The following is a 16176-nucleotide window of genomic DNA, read 5'->3' as shown; positions in this document are numbered from 1 at the left end:
TCAGATCTACCAAATGAGGACACCATACAAGTAGGCGAGCCTTTTCATATATTATTGCTGAATTGTGCCCAGACAAGAGCTTTAATGTATACAAAGTCTGCTGACTTAACCTTCTGCAAGTGCAAGCTGCCTGGCTGCCATGCTGATCTATCACTTTCAACACTTTCCGAGGCACTAACCAGAAACTGGTATAAGAATCAGGAATTGTGACTTTTTGTATACTATTCTATGTCTGTGACTCAGGAGACACTGATGTCAAAGAACAGGTACCAGAAAACTAGCATTTTACATAAAGAGTCAATCTCAACAGTCTCTGTATTTCTTCTAGCACAAGTATGCTTTAACCCATTCATAACACAGTTCTATAAAAAGTTTGATAGACAATAGGGGAGAGATAGCTCACAGAGGTTTACTTTGTTGTTTTCAAAACTTTACTGTTTCAGTCTCTGGTACAATCTACCCACTCTGGAGATCACAAAGGGAGACTAATTGAGCACTACTCAAGGACAGCAACCAGGCCAAACAGTATCAAATCTGCAATAGCCTTCTCTCATTTGTGTCAGTAGTAGAAGATAAACAAGCAGACATTTCACTTTATTATACACCTTACTAGTTCATTTGTTCACTTGTACTGCACAGCATTTAAAGGGATGCTTATTTCACTGTAACAAATAAGTATACAAAGATAATACAAGTAAGAAAAAAAGATAATACTTATAGGTAATATTATTTGTATCTGTTTTTTAAAAAAATACACTTTAATGCCACTTTAAGTTCCACCTTAAGAGGGTGTATTGATAACACAATTTATGAGCTATGCTTCCTGTAAAACTGCATGTACATTTGGTCTGTGTGAATCATTGCAAAATCAGACATTATTAGGACATTTTATCTGCAGGCTAAATGTTATTCATTCTTACGGAACAGAATAAATCAGGAAAATACTACATTATGGCATCTAGATGGAGCTGATGATCATAGGAAAATACTTAGTTGCTATGATCTGCTTCATCTAGTGGCCGTAATATGGTGTTTTCCTGATTCCACTCTGTATGAATAAATATCATTCAACCTGGAAAGAAAATAGCCTAATAACATTCGGTTTTGCCCCCCCCCCCTTTGCACAGAATAAATATATATGCAGTTTCACAAGAGGAGTAGCTCTGAAAATGTTTTGACAATACACCTTTATATTTTGGATTGAATGGAGAAGGATTATTATTATACAGTGTTTATATAGCGTCAAAAAGTTTGCTCAGCGCTGTACAATATAGTGGGGAACAGTATATGAGACAATACAGTAACAAAACAATATACGAGAGGTTCGATAGAACCCCTGCTGGGTTTTTACTATTGCCTGGACCAACACTGCACCAAATTCCCTCATTTCCTGTGCATGCGCAATCAGTTTAACCAGCCAGGAAGTGAAGGAAATTCTCTAACAGCAACACTAACAGAAATGAAAATGCTGTTTTTAGTAGATTAGAGGAAGGTTAGAATGCCTGTCATACCTGTATTGCTGTCTTTTGTCATTCTTTAAATATTTTTGGACAGATAGATAGATAGATAGATAGATAGATAAATAATTTAAAATAAACATTCTTACTGATGATCCAGCTGAACCAGGAAAACCATTAGACCCAGGAAAACCTCCATCTCCAGTGGTGCCATTACAACCATCCAGTCCTGGAAAACCCCGGTGACCTGGCTGTCCACTATGACCCTTAAATATAATGTACAAAAGCGAGTTAGCTGATAATAATGTTATCTGATAGACATAAGCAGCATTCATGGTGGTGTGCTAATCTGGGAGCCTCTAAACCATATATATTTTTAGGCAAATGACAACATTTTTGTGTTATACCCTTCCTACACAAACCAAGACCACATTTTCCCATAAGATCTAGCACGTCTTAACTGTGTTTTTGATCTTTAGGAAGACAGTGGTGATGACTTCTGGACGTTTTTCAGTTACATACATGAAAATATATTCCAAAGCCTTTCTAAACATATTAGCAATGGCAGTGCCCATTACTTTATCCTGGCAGGTTCTCTTTAAATTAGCATTTACATTTAAATAGGACCTCTCCAGGACATCTGACATACAGCAAAGTAAATAATTGGTTTACTTACAGGTACTCCATTGGCACCTTGGAACCCTGGCACTCCCATAGGGCCCTGTGGAAAAAGCATAAATTAAATGGGAATATAATTAGAATATATTTATAATGTATACCAGTGGGCAAAAGAAACATATAGCAGGACTGCATAGGATTGACCATTCAATATAAAATATTTACTTAAGGAAAATTCAGATATACAGTATAATTGGATTAAATATAAATAGGGTACATCTGATGAGAAAAACAAAGTTGTACACATGAGGGTGCACTAAGAAGGAAGGGTGGAGTTCAGTGACTGATGCTCATCACTAGATTTTATACCTAGTGAAATATTTTTTTTTCCTAACCTGGTCGCCTTTTGGCCCAGATGGTCCTGGTAATCCTTGAGTTCCTCTTTCACCCTTTGGTCCAGCAACTCCGGATGGCCCTGAGAATCCTGGGGGCCCCATTGGACCCTGAGCTCCAAGTTGGCCTGGGCGACCCTGTTAAACAAAACACATATATATCAATTTATTACACTTCATGAGTGTTTTTTACATGCATTCATAATTTTATCTTTTAATATTTTTCACATAAATTCTTATTTTAAATGAATTATCATCATCAAAGCTCATTTGGCTGTACTACTCCTATGGATCAAAGGAGTGCTGTTCGCTCTGTGCTCCTGTGACCCGTTTTCAGGAGACAGTAGGCTAAAGACCACTGTCGGTTGAAATCACTCAACCAGTCCAGGCTTAGGAAAGATCCCAACTATATGATCAGTATCCACCCAGGAGCATTGACCAACATCTAGCTTAGCCTCTCAGCGAGCCACTGAGAACCTGAGCCAGCAGTTCCCTCTCCACAGCCCAGTGATAGCCCAGCGCTGCACTCCTTGTCTTATGATTCTATCAGAAAGGTTTTGTGGTTCCTTTTAGTGCATTGGTCGCTTTTCAGATTGCGCTCACTAACTTACATATACTGAGCCCAGTGATAGCTGGGGGATGGGCAGAGCAGAGAGTGGTGATTGACAGTCACCGCTCTCTGCTCATATCGGCAGGGAGAACTGAGCGATCAGTTCTCACCATTAGAGCCGGCAGGGGAGCATCAGATCGATGCAGTAAATTCAATGGATCCTTGCAAAAAAAGCTTTTAGTGAATTACAAAAATATATTATTAGATAGTGACTGCAAATGTTTGTGAACTGAAACCATAATTACAGCCCAATTAAAGCCTCACTTCTATTTTTCTCTTAATTCCCATGCTCTGATTATTTTATTTGTTTTTACAGAATTGTGTGTCTCTAAAGTGTAAATAGTCTTCCAGTACTCCCACTGCAATTCTTTATGATGGTATATAGATGACCACATCCCCCAACACTGCTGGACTGTACAGTTGTATTTAGATACACTGCGCAACTGCTGCAACAGGAAAGTCAAGGTAAGCCTATGAAAATTAAGGTTTATAGCACAATTTTTATCCAAAGAAATACTAATTTCTATTACTTCAACTGGGCTTCAGTTTATTCACTGAAATGGAAACTGTTACAATAATCTGTTATGACAAATCATATGGTTTGTGTGATAATATCAATAAAAAGACATGTAATATATCATCATCATCATCAAAGAAAAAGAACAGCAAAGCAAAAAATAAAGCTCAGTGGTTCAGAAAGAGTGGTTTGTAATATATGTAAATTGGTCATGGTTAATGGTTACATGAAAAAAGACACAAGTCCATCTACTGTAGTTAAAGCAATAGAAATAAATAAATAGAAAAACAAAATGGAAAACATCCATATACAGAATCCCATACCAACAATCGATCTAAAGGAAGGCAAAAAAACTATAAAGTAATTTAGTCAAGCAGGTGACCCCCCCAAAGGCAATCAGATATTCCCTGATAAGTTTTACATTTTTGCTTACTTCCTCATAAAAAGAAAGCAGATTTGTTTGACAACTTTGGTCTTTTGTGGATTAATGCTGACTGTTGCTTGTAATTTTGTTTTCTCTTCTATGTGGTCTTTTAGCAATAAGTCAAGTATCTTCCTGACTACAGAAGTTAAACTAACTGGTCTATAATTTTTAATATAGGCATCACATTGGCCTTGCAACAAACCACTATTGAGCCAGTCTCTAAAAATCAGAAACAACGGCTTTGAAATAGGAGAGATCAACTCTTTGAGGACACATCTATATCAACTGGTTCAGGTTATTTATGCTTTAGTCACCTTTTTTTGTCTAAATGTTTCTGGACCATATCAATTTTGAGCCACTGTGGTTCTTTTGGGGCTATGTCAATACTAACTTTATTAGAGATATGAGCTCCTTATATTACACAGAGCTGAGGACGCATTTAATACATTTCTAAGTTATCTTGTAAAGGGCCTACATGCATAGTCCTGGCCTTTTTACTATTATCATATCTGAAGAATTTTGGGGGTTTGTCCTACTCTCTTTCGCAATCAGTCATTCCTTTTTAATTTTTGTGGCCTTGATTTTCTTTTAACATACTTTGTTATATTATTTGTAATGTACAATGATTATAGTGTTCCTTTATTGCTATATTTTTTTAACTGCCCTCTTTTATTCAATATGCTTTTTTTTAACTTTTGGCTGAGAGCCACATAGATTTCTTTTTAGTCTTTTAACCATATTGCCCATGGAAATCTATTTTACGGTGTGTTTTCATACAGTCGATATGAAACACTCCCATTTGTGTTCCCTGTACTTTGATGACAATATTTCTTCCCAGTCTAAGGCTTTGAGAGCAGCTCTCAGCCTTAAAAAAATGTGTTCTCCTAAAATTCAGTGTTTATATCTTTCCAGTATGTACTTGTTGTTTACAGTTTACATTAAATTAAATCATGTTATGGTCACTGCTACCTAGATGTTCTTTTTAGATAAACATTAGTTACAAGCTTCACATGGTTTGAGATTACCAGGTCCAGCAGAGCATCATTTCTAGTCGGGTCTTCTATAAACTGTACAATAAAATTGTCTTTTCATAGATCTTTAAATTTCCACCCTTTTATTGTTTCTTTAGTGCCATTACTCCAATCAATTTCAGAGTATGTGTCCTCATTAGCCCCGGGAGGGTGTAACAAACTGCCTTATTTTACTTTTTTCTCTTTTTATATTATCTTAACATTTTTGGAAATAGAAAGTTCCTCCCTGCAGACTATGGTGGTACAGCCATATTTATATATTGCTGTAAGTTAAACACATTGAATAGTAGAGAAGAGTATATTTTAGTGTGACCGGTGCTTGCTAAGCTCACATTTCCAACATTTTTATATAATACTGAATACTGTATATGTAATCATGGGTGCTTATGCAAAAAAGAAAAAAGTGCCATAAGGACCGGTTGTATTCACCCATTTGAATGCATTTTCCCGACTCACCACTATTAGGGTGTGGATTCTTAAACCAAACAATATATAAATAAATATTAGCAGCTGACAAGAGCAGACCTGCCACAAAAGCGGTATAAAACAAATCCCTTGCGGAGTAATAATTCACTATTAAAGTGGATGCAATTGTAGAATTGCATCCACTTTTATAATCAGTATATCAGCTTATTTAAAAAAAGTAGTCCTTCTACTATTTAGTATCATTGTGTTCACCACACTGAACATGACCAGAAAAAACAAAGGCGAGAGTTGTCTGAGGAGACAGAAAAGAAATTTATAGACCAATATGGGAAAGGTAAAGGCTATAAAACCATCTTAAAGGCTTCATGTACCTGTGACTACAGCTGAAAATATTATTAAAGTTCAACTAAAGGAAAAACGTTTTTTCTAGTTTAGGATAAAGTGGAGTCAGGCTTTTATTGCAGTCTGTATCCCCGTTAGAGATTCACCCTCTCTTTTTGTCCTGTTTATCATTATCACTGAAAAGTAAAAGAAAATCCCAAATTTTGGGTTGTCCCCCCGAAAAGTAATAGAGAGCAAATCTTCCAATGCGGACACTAGTTCTGGTGACCTGGGCGTCCCTATGGGATTCACTTAATTTGCAAGGATTTCCTCTCACTTCCTGTTTGGCTATGGGGCAGGAAGTGAAGGACATTCTCCCCAATGGGACACAGACAGCAAAAATAAAGGGGTTATGACCCTCCCTCAATCCAAAATAGAAAAAAAGTTTTGCCTATAGTTCTACTTTAACCTCTTCACGCCGGCCGAACGCAAATGTGCGGCTTTCTGGCATCTGGGCCTAGACGCCGAGCAGCCACACATTTGCGTTCTATTAAAACAATACATATGTGCTGAGAGTGTGCACCCTGCGCGCTCCCAGCACACATGTCCGTTACTCATGGAAAGGTCCCAATCTCCTCTTTCGACCGGGACCTTTCCCGATCATGTGACCGCCGTGACGGCATGTCATGGCGGTCACATGACCCTAAACCCCGACCCGCCTCCCGGCTTCTGAAACCCTTAAAGGGGTTAAGATGTTTAAGGTCCATGGAATGTGTAGCCAACCTCCCTGGACATGGCCACAAGAGGAAACTGTGTGAATGGTGTGAATGGTAGACACACAGGCCCATGGAAACATTTCAAAGAGATACAAGCTGAACTCCAAAATCAAAGTACATCAGTGTCTGCATGCACCAACTGTCACTTTTTTGAGTGATAGTGAGCTCATTGGATAAAGGAGGACTCCACAGCTGAAATAAAAACATAACATGGTCAGACTGGAATGTACTAAAATGCATATTTACAAGGCACAATGCTTCGTGACTTTTTGACAAGTCATATTAGCTATATGTTTACAGATACAAAAATAGGTTTAAAAAAAAAACAAACAACATACCTAATGTGAAAGATGGAGGAGGTTATATTATGTTTTGGGGCAGCTTTGTTGCTTCTGTTACGGGGGCACAATGAAATCTCAAGTCTATCAAGACATTTTGGAGCAAAATGTACTACCTAGTGTCAGAAAGCTATGCCTTAGTTGCTGAATATGGGTCTTCCAACAGGATAATGACCTAAACCCACAGCTAAATGCCCCCAAGAGTGGCTAGGAACAAACATTAGACTATATTGAATTGACCTCTATGAGCCTTGATCTGAATCCTATCAAACGTCTATCGAAAGAGCTAAAACATGCAGTCTGAAGAAGGCACTCATCAAACCTGAGATAGGTGGAGCAAGTTTGCTGAAGAAGAGTGGGCAAAACCACCTGTTGTCAGGTGCAGAAGTCTCACTGAGAGCAAGAGAAACTGCTTGTTTGCAGTGATTGTGATAGCAGAGAAGCAGGATTCAGATTCAGCAGTGGGATCCATGGCGGGTGCTCAGGCTCCAAAGAGTCCTCCAAACACTGGATACAGAATACAAAAAACAGGAAGAGCTGGCAACTCCAAAATCCTCATGAAAGCTTTACTAGTGATACAGCAGTGACATAAAAGCACACTAACACATTTCAGCAAGCAGCTGTGATCAAGGCTACTTGCCAAAATGCGTCAGTGTGCTTTTATGTCACTGCTGTATCACTAATAAAGCTTTCATGAGGATTTTGGAGTTGCCGGCTCTTCCTGCTTTTTGTTTGCAGTGATTGCCTCTAGGATGTACAACAAAATATTAGGTGAGGGGTCCCATCATTTTGTCCCTGCTGTTTCCATTTAATTTATAGTTAAAAATGATATGTTGAATCATGGAAAATCACTGATTCTTATTTTTTTGTGGAAGAGTACAAACAAATTTATATGTCTAAAAAAAACTAAAAATTCTTCCTGCGCCAAGTGAAACACCCTACTACAGGATCTATCCTGCTGCTGTGCAATGTGGTAAACACAAAATGTGATAAATATAAATAAACAGCGCAAACATGTAAGGGAGCTTCAGACAGGAAATGGACGTCTTGAGAACGCCCGATGGGAGGGGCGAAACGCGTTGACGCATTTCCGGTTGTTACCCCGTACGTCTGACGTCACTTCTGGTGAGTGGAGCGCACGCTGAGCGGTGCGTTCCAGCGGCCATCTTTTGGGATCTGTGCATGTTTGGTCTCTGTGGAGCTTCTGCTGTAACCTGGAGCTGTGATGTGAGATGGGAGGTTGCCTTACATTCATTGTCCATCTGGAAGAAGCTTGTCCTAATAAATATGCCTTTTTAAAGTGATTTAAATGTGAGTGGCCTTAATCCTTGATTTTACTTATAAATGGTATTTTGCAATATTACACTATCTGAGATTTTTTTCTCCCCCCGGTTGGATGGTGGAGCCTACACTGAAGGTGAGGATTCCTATAGAGTGGATACGAAAGAGGGTTTAGGATCCCATAAAAATTCCTAAAACGCGTTTCACTCACCTAAATCTGGTGAGTGCATTTGATGTTGGTTTTCACGGGTGGAAGGTGGAAGTTTTTTTCTTTATATTAGAAGAAGAATTTGAAAATTTCTTTTTGCACAAAATATTTTTGAGATTTCTGAACTTTTGTTGTTTATTAATCATGATGGACTTCACTATTAATATAATTTTCTATATATGTTTGCACTTTGTATATTGATTTGATATAGAGGTCTATGTTTGCGCTGTTTATTTATATTTATTAAATTTATATGTCTGCCCAATGAATAAGTTTTTCATGCTTAAATGCAAATTTTTTTTTTTGCATTTAAAAAAACAAAAAACAGGTTTATACTCACTCTTTTTGGGTCCCCCACCAGAGCTCCTGGCTCCTCTTGTCTGGCAAGTGCCTCCAAAGAAAGCCACTTCCTATGGGGGCACTGGTGTGGGCTCGCTCCTGAGCCTCACTGCCTGCGTCTATAGGAACAGACAGCAGGACTTGGCCCTGCCCACGCTCCCTTGGACACTGGCTCTGACTAACAGCTGTGGGAGCCAATGGCTCCCACTTCCTCAACAAAGCCTGTGACACCAGGAAGTGAGGGTAGAGAAGAGCTGCAGAGGGGCACAGCACTGGATTGAATGAGGGCTTAGGCAAGCAAAAGTTGGGTTGAAGGGGCGATACTGATGCCTAAACATTTTTACCTTAATGCAAGGAATGTACTACAGTAAAAAATATTTACGCATTTTAACCACTTTAAGCAAAAAAAAAGTGTTGAATGTAGTACATTAGTCTATAGATATTGGTGGTAATAGTAAATATGTTTGAAAACTGAATAAAGGCCAATGTGCAGCAGCAGTAGAACATGGGTCAGCTGGACCTAAGATTTCATCTAGTTTTCAGTTCTTGTGTACTGATGGAGAAAACAGGAATGAACTGTCCCTTTTTACTTTTCTGTCCTCAGCCTTCTACTGTAATGATGTCTGAATTTTCCAATGTGACACTACGGCTAGCTGTTTTACTAGGGCAGGGATAAAGGGCTGAAGATCCAGTGTAGGGGTATATCATGCTTTTACATATACATCAATAAAGAACCTATTTTATACTTTTGCATGGAGAGTCCTTAAGTTACTTATATATACAGTTGTGGCCAAAATTATTCAACCCCCAATGCTGTAAAGGGGTTTAGGGACTATAGTGTACATTTGGAATTGTATTCAGAATCAAATCCTACAAGGACGTTGTAACTACCCAAATGCAACTAAAATGACATCAATTGTTTATGTAATACAGTAGTAAATGGTTCTTATGTGGTTTCTTCATTGCCACAATTATTCAACCCCTTAAAGACTACCACTCTGAAGAACAGAGGTTCATACAGGTGCTTTCCATCAGGTATTGAAAACACCTGTGGATGTCACCGAGCAGCAATCAAGCATAATAAGCACCAATTAGGCAGCTTTAAAATGACTGTGATACTCAGCTCCTTCTAGACATTTACTGGTGTGGTTACAAACATGGTGAAGGCAAGAGAATGGTCCAGGAAGACAAGAGAAGAGGTGATTTCTCTTCACAGGAAGGGCAATGGCTATAAGAAGATTGCAAAGATGTTAAACATACCAAGAGACACCTTAGGAAGCATCATTCGCAAATTCAAGGCAAAGGGCACTGTTGAAACGCTACCTGGTCGTGGCAGAAAGAAGATGCTGACTTCGACTGCTGTGCGCTACCTGAAGCGTAGAGTGGAGAGAAGTCCCCGTGTGACTGCTGAGGAACTGAGAAAAGATTTGTCAGATGTGGGTACAGAAGTTTCAGCCCAGACAATAAGACGCACACTGCGTAATGAAGGCCTCCGTGCCAGAACTCCCAGGCGTACCCCCTTGCTGTCTCCAAAGAATAAGAAGAGTCGACTGCAGTATGCCAAAAGCCATGTGGACAAACCACAAAAGTTGTGGGATAGTGTTCTGTGGACTGATGAAACAAAATTAGAACTGTTTGGGCCCATGGATCAACGCTATGTTTGGAGGAGGAAGAACAAGGCCTATGATGAAAAGAACACCTTGCCTACTGTGAAGCATGGTGGAGGGTCAATCATGCTTTGGGGCTGTTTTGCTTCTGCAGGTACAGGGAAGCTTCAGCGTGTGCAAGGTACCATGAATTCTCTTCAGTACCAGGAGATATTGGATGGAAACGTGATGCAGTCCGTCACACACCTGAGGCTTGGGAGACGTTGGACCTTTCAACAGGACAATGATCCCAAGCATACCTCCAAGTCCACTAGAGCATGGTTGCAGAGGAAAGGCTGGAACATTTTGGAGTGGCCATCGCAGTCACCAGACTTAAATCCGATTGAGAACCTCTGGTGGGACTTAAAGAAAGCAGTTGCAGTGCGCAAGCCTAAGAATGTGACTGAACTGGAGGCCTTTGCCCATGAAGAATGGGCGAAGATACCCGTAGATCGCTGCAAGACACTTGTGTCAAGCTATGCTTCACGTTTAAAAGCTGTTATAACTGTAAAAGGATGCTGTACTAAGTACTAAGATTGAATGTCACTTGGGGGTTGAATAAAACTGATAATGCTGTGAGCACAGAAAAGACATTTGTGGTTATTTCATTATAACTGTTATGTTATATTTGTCTGACCTACAAGTGCCTCTTTAATGTAAATGTAAGCAAGATGACTGAATGATCAAAAGCAATGTCAAACTGGCCAAAACACTCAATTTCAGTGGGGGTTGAATAATTTTGGCCACAACTGTACATATTGAATATCTGTTACACTGCCTGGTGAGTGTAAGGACCTGTGTAGTCAGGCTTTTGTTCACTTCTAGCAGGTTTTGCACTCCTATACTATGGAAGTCTATGGAATACAAACATGTTTGAAACATTTCAGATGCAACTATAAATTAATTTCTGAATGATTTTACAAGTTCCTTATATCTCTTTTATATAGGAAGTGATATATCAAAGTTTCACTACTAAGATGTATTTCCATGTTACCTATCAGAATTTGATGATGCATCCCAGCTTTGATGATGCATCTAGTAGAGTGCAGAGGAAGCAGCATAGGACATAGTTCAGAAACAACCTTCCCACATGTGATACATACCCAGAGGCGTAACTAGGATATTTTGCGCCCAGGGACGAACTATAAAATTGGCGCCCCAGCCCCCCTCCTCTTTAATCACATCAGTGACACCAATAATGGGGCACTATTCCTCCCACTGACACCAATGACACTTACCTTGGTGACCCCTGCTCCAGCCTAGGCTCCTTCCCTCTCCCATCCACAGCCAGCATACCTGGTTGCAGCAGAACCATCTGCACAGCACACTTACCGGTCAGCTGTCTTCTTCACTTGCTCTGACCGTTCCCTCACTCGATCTTCTCCCTGCCGCTCAGCTCCTCCTCTCCAAGCTCCGCCTCCTCGCAGGTAATTGGCCGCCTGTGTGCCTTTGCTGAGCTACAGTTGTGGCACCCAATCACCGGTGAGGAGGTGGAGCTTGCAGAGGGAGGTACAAGCTGCCACAGGCTGTCCAGTGATCCCGAGGGTGTGGCCAGATGACAGGGGCGGCATGTCATCCTGCCCACACATCGCGCCCAGGGAAAAGAAGACACCGGACTTGCGGAACTCTCTACCCCTCCTCCAGCAGCGCCTCCTGGACTGGATCATCATGGGACTGTAAGCCTCATTTTGGCGCACCTGTACCTTGGCGCCCGGGTACATATGTACCCCCCTGCCCCCCCCCCTAGCTATGCCTCTGTACATACCCTTTACTAAAAAATAAAGAACATGGATTAGGGCAAATTGGCTGATAAAGCACAGATGGAATTGTTTTTTAAATCTTTAGAGGTTCATGACTGACTGAGTTCACCTGGAATTCTTACACATCATGATGTGCAGTTACTAATGTATTTCATTTTTGTTACTCTTGGACATGTAGCAATAAAACAAACACAAATTTGACAATTTCCCATCAGCTAGAGTGGTAATAAAAACTAGCAGAATCTGTGTTCTGAGGAATGTTAATATAACAATGTTCCAGCAGATGGCGCTCATGAATGTATCTATCAGAGATCCAATGTAAATTCCCATTGCGTGTTACAGTATTTCCTGCACTTGTAGAGACCTGCCAAAGCAAACTTTATTTGTCAATTTCCTAGAAAATATTCTGTAACTGGAAAGCTAAATGTCAGTAGCACATGGAAACATTTCTATGGACTGAACACCTGGTTGTGTGCAATATACAGTATATTCCCAGAGCAAATAATAAAACTGACCTCTTCTAGATATTTGCTATAAAGGAACAAGCAGGCAGCTTGCCCTCTGTTTCATTACCGCCAGCTCTGCCGTTTCTACAGGCCAGTGTGAGTGAGTGTGTAGCACTTTAGGGAACAATGCCACATATTTGGGTCACTGGTACAAATTCTTAAAGTAGAACTAAAAGAAAAACGTTTTCTCTTTGAGTAGAATAAGGGAAGGTTCTATTCATAGTTAGTTTTTTTTAGCCTTCTATATCCCATTGGGGAGATTTCTCTTTATTTCCTGTCCCATAGTCAAAACAGGAAGTGAAAGGAAATCCCTCTAAATCACAAAGCCTAGGGTTTTAATTAGTCTGGTTTGTCATTTCAAAATATCAGCAAAATACAGCCACTTAGACCATAAAGGATAAGTTCACCTTTCTGAAAAAAATAATAAATGCACATATTTTTGCAGAAAAATGTACATTGATTATTGTTTTCCTACAGGAATCTGCAGAGCATTGCAACTGCAAACAGTGGATCAGGGGAGCAATGTCAGGCTCCTGTAGACATGTCTACGAGCTTTCTTGTCCGTATCTCTGTTCAGGTTTTCTGTAAGATCTGAAGGAAGTGTCAGTGGATGATGATGGCACTCATCAGTGCCCTTGAAGTCCATTGAGAACTACAAGCCACCGTGGAAGACGGGACATGTAGTTTTATTCATTCACAGATTGCTTTGAATGAATGATGTGACTGTGGGCATAGCCCCGCACAGCCGCATCGATTTTAAAATGTGACAGTTGTTCCAGGGGAGAGGTTCTCAATGTCACAGGGAAAGGGGTAAGAGGGGTGAGCGGGGCAGGTACTAAAACGTTAGACCCTAAATACAGGTGTATCATGTAATATATTCCAAACGTGAAATTAGCTTTTAAATTACGACAGTTGATGGAGCTTAGTCATGAAGACTATTGAAATACTGATCCAAAATGATTGGTCTGCAATATTATGATTGTGAATAGTCTAAGAAGCAGTTGCCAAAGTCAGGAGAGAGGAGACAAGAACTGGAAAAGGTGCAAATACTCCTGGAACACTGCAGATCATTTCAGCACTTAAAAGGACTCACCAGATAAAAGTAGAGACAAATCAAATATTTTAAATGCTTACTTGCAGCTTTCTCCTTCAGCCCTCTCCCTCCTTGCAGTTCATAGCCCTCTCCTTTCCAGAGTATGTCTAATTACTGTGTGTGCCTGCCCAACTTCTCTGCTCCTCCCCTCATCCTTCTGCATAAATCAGTGGTCTCCAAACTGCAGCCCGGGGGCCAGATGCGAACCCTTTGCTTTCTTTTATCCAGCCCTTGGGGTAATATTCACTCCACCATCAGCAACAGTGGGGCATAGTTACCACCACTGACACCAACAATGGGGCACTATTCCTTCCACTAATACCAATAATGGGGCATTATTTTTCCTACTGACACCAATAATGGGGAATTATTCCTCCTACTGACACCAATAATGGGGCACTATCCTTTCACTGACAACAATAATGGGCCATTATTCCTCCCACTGACTCCAAAGATAGGGCACTATTCCTCCTACTAACACTAATGATAGGGCACTATTCCTCCTACTAACACTAATGATAGGGCAATATTCCTCCCACTGACACCAATGATGGGGCACTATTCCTTCCACTGACACCAATAATGGGGCATTATTCCTCCCACTGAAACCAATGATAGGGCACTATTCCTCTTACTTACACCAATGATGGGGCACTATTCATCCCACTGACACCAATGATGGGGCACTATTCCTCCCACTGACACCAATGATGGGGCACTATTCCTCCCACTGATGCCAACAATGGGACGCTATTCCTCCCACTGACACCAACAATGGGAACTTATTTCTCCCATTCATGGGGCAATATATCTCCCGTTAATACCAATGGTGAGGCATTGTTTACTCCCACTGATATCAGGACATTTTCTTCTCCCACAGGCCAAAGTGAGGTCCTCTAAAGTCTGAAGGACAATAAACTGGCTCTTCGTTTATAACGTTTGCAGACCCCTGCCATAAATGTTTATAAAGCTTCCTAAGAAGGAGCGAAGGGGAAACCAAGGTGACAACTCTGAGTCTGATTGGCCTGCTCATATCATATCAATGATGGTGACACCCAGTAGCAGTCTCAGGGCTTTTGGATGTCTACACAAAGGAGGCTTTTACAGGCATATAACATGCATAAAATATGTTAAAAGCACATATAATCTGATGGTAACATGGGCTGTTTAACACTGACATAATGCAAGGGATACCTTCAGGGCTGCGAAGTATCACTATCTGTTACTATTAGCCCCTATAAACAGTAACCTCCCAGATTTAAATTTTGGGGGGGTTCTTTGAGTGAAATTTTATTCAATTGTGTGCAGTGGCAGAAATAGTAAGTAAAGGGCCCCTACAAAAGAACAATTATTGGTCTTCTCACATTCAATGAATGTCCAAGTACAAACACTAATTCACTGGAAATTGAGAGATAGTTGCAGGTGAAGTGCAGTCTTTGTAGTGCCTTACTTCTCATGGCCAATGATATTTAACTAGGCTCAGACCTTGAACATCCTCCACTTACTCCCAAACAGTATCGAGAAGAAATGGGAGAAGTATTCTGGGTGTCTCAGTACTGGTTAGGCAGGTGAGGCATCATGAAGAATGCATCTTGCTTTTTACGGACCCTAGAAGGCCCCTAAATAGTAGAGGCCCTTGTACATTTGCACAGTCTGCACACACTGTGTGTTCACTGCACGGGAAATTATAAACAGGAACTTCTCCTTCAGCAGATTGGATGTTTGAAGCACACTTCACTTCACCTCACTGCACCTGAGTGAATCCCCCATAGATTTCAGGAACAGTCAACCACAATGATTTTAAGGAGGATAAAGCTATGAACCTGTTACCATAAACAAAATGCTGTCTCTAAGACCGCTAAGATCTTCCACCATGCGTTTCACCGTGGAAATAATTTGTAATGGGATCCCAATGAACCACTATTGTAGTAGGTAACATAATACCAAGGTACTGGCAGGGGAGGAGAGTGGGGGGTGGTCTGGTGTGCTGCCAGTCCATTCAGGATTAATAGGCTGCCTTAAAGCTGAATCAAACTAAAAAGTGAAGTTATATTATAGGGTATATTTAAAACGTTAATTGTCCATGCTGCATGTGACTGCTAGTTTCAGGAGATATGGAGTGAGATTTGGTCATATTACTACTGTCCTGCTCCCTTGTTCTTACTGCAGGCTATGACATATAAAAGCAAAGACAGTTCCTCTAACAAGATGGCCATCTCCACAAAATGCCACAGATCAGAACGAGGCATTTTAAGTCAGGCAGCTACAGGGAGAGCACAGGCAATGCTGGTGCCAGTTCATTGCCTTCTGATTGCCTTTTTTCAGACCAGCTTCCAGAGTTCAGTTCCTCTTTAATACAGCGTGCCTTCTTGAACAATAACACTTTACCTTAATGTAACCCATAGAAATGTTATTACTTGCAATACATTAAAG

At 40.4% G+C, this 16176-nt stretch overlaps 1 protein-coding gene across 2 annotated transcripts in view; it reads right to left on the bottom strand.

Annotated features, from left to right (window-relative positions):
• Window positions 1–16176, bottom strand: part of COL4A6 (collagen type IV alpha 6 chain) — a 328190-nt gene that overhangs the window by 81547 nt on the left and 230467 nt on the right. For both annotated transcript variants that reach the window (XM_089678282.1, XM_089678283.1), the window contains exons 5-7: window positions 2471–2605; window positions 2134–2178; window positions 1607–1723 (exon numbers count right to left, since the gene is read on the bottom strand). In XM_089678282.1, the coding sequence (XP_089534408.1) occupies window positions 1607–1723; window positions 2134–2178; window positions 2471–2605 (297 nt within the window). The remainder of the gene's footprint in view (window positions 1–1606; window positions 1724–2133; window positions 2179–2470; window positions 2606–16176) is intronic.

This window comes from Staurois parvus, unplaced genomic scaffold, assembly GCF_062004578.1.
Source record: "Staurois parvus isolate SC_StPar_1 unplaced genomic scaffold, SC_StPar_1.0 ptg000202l, whole genome shotgun sequence".
Taxonomy (NCBI): Eukaryota; Metazoa; Chordata; class Amphibia; order Anura; family Ranidae; genus Staurois; species Staurois parvus.
The sequence above is the reverse complement of the archived record's forward strand: the minus strand, read 5'-3'. Positions and strand labels throughout refer to the sequence as shown.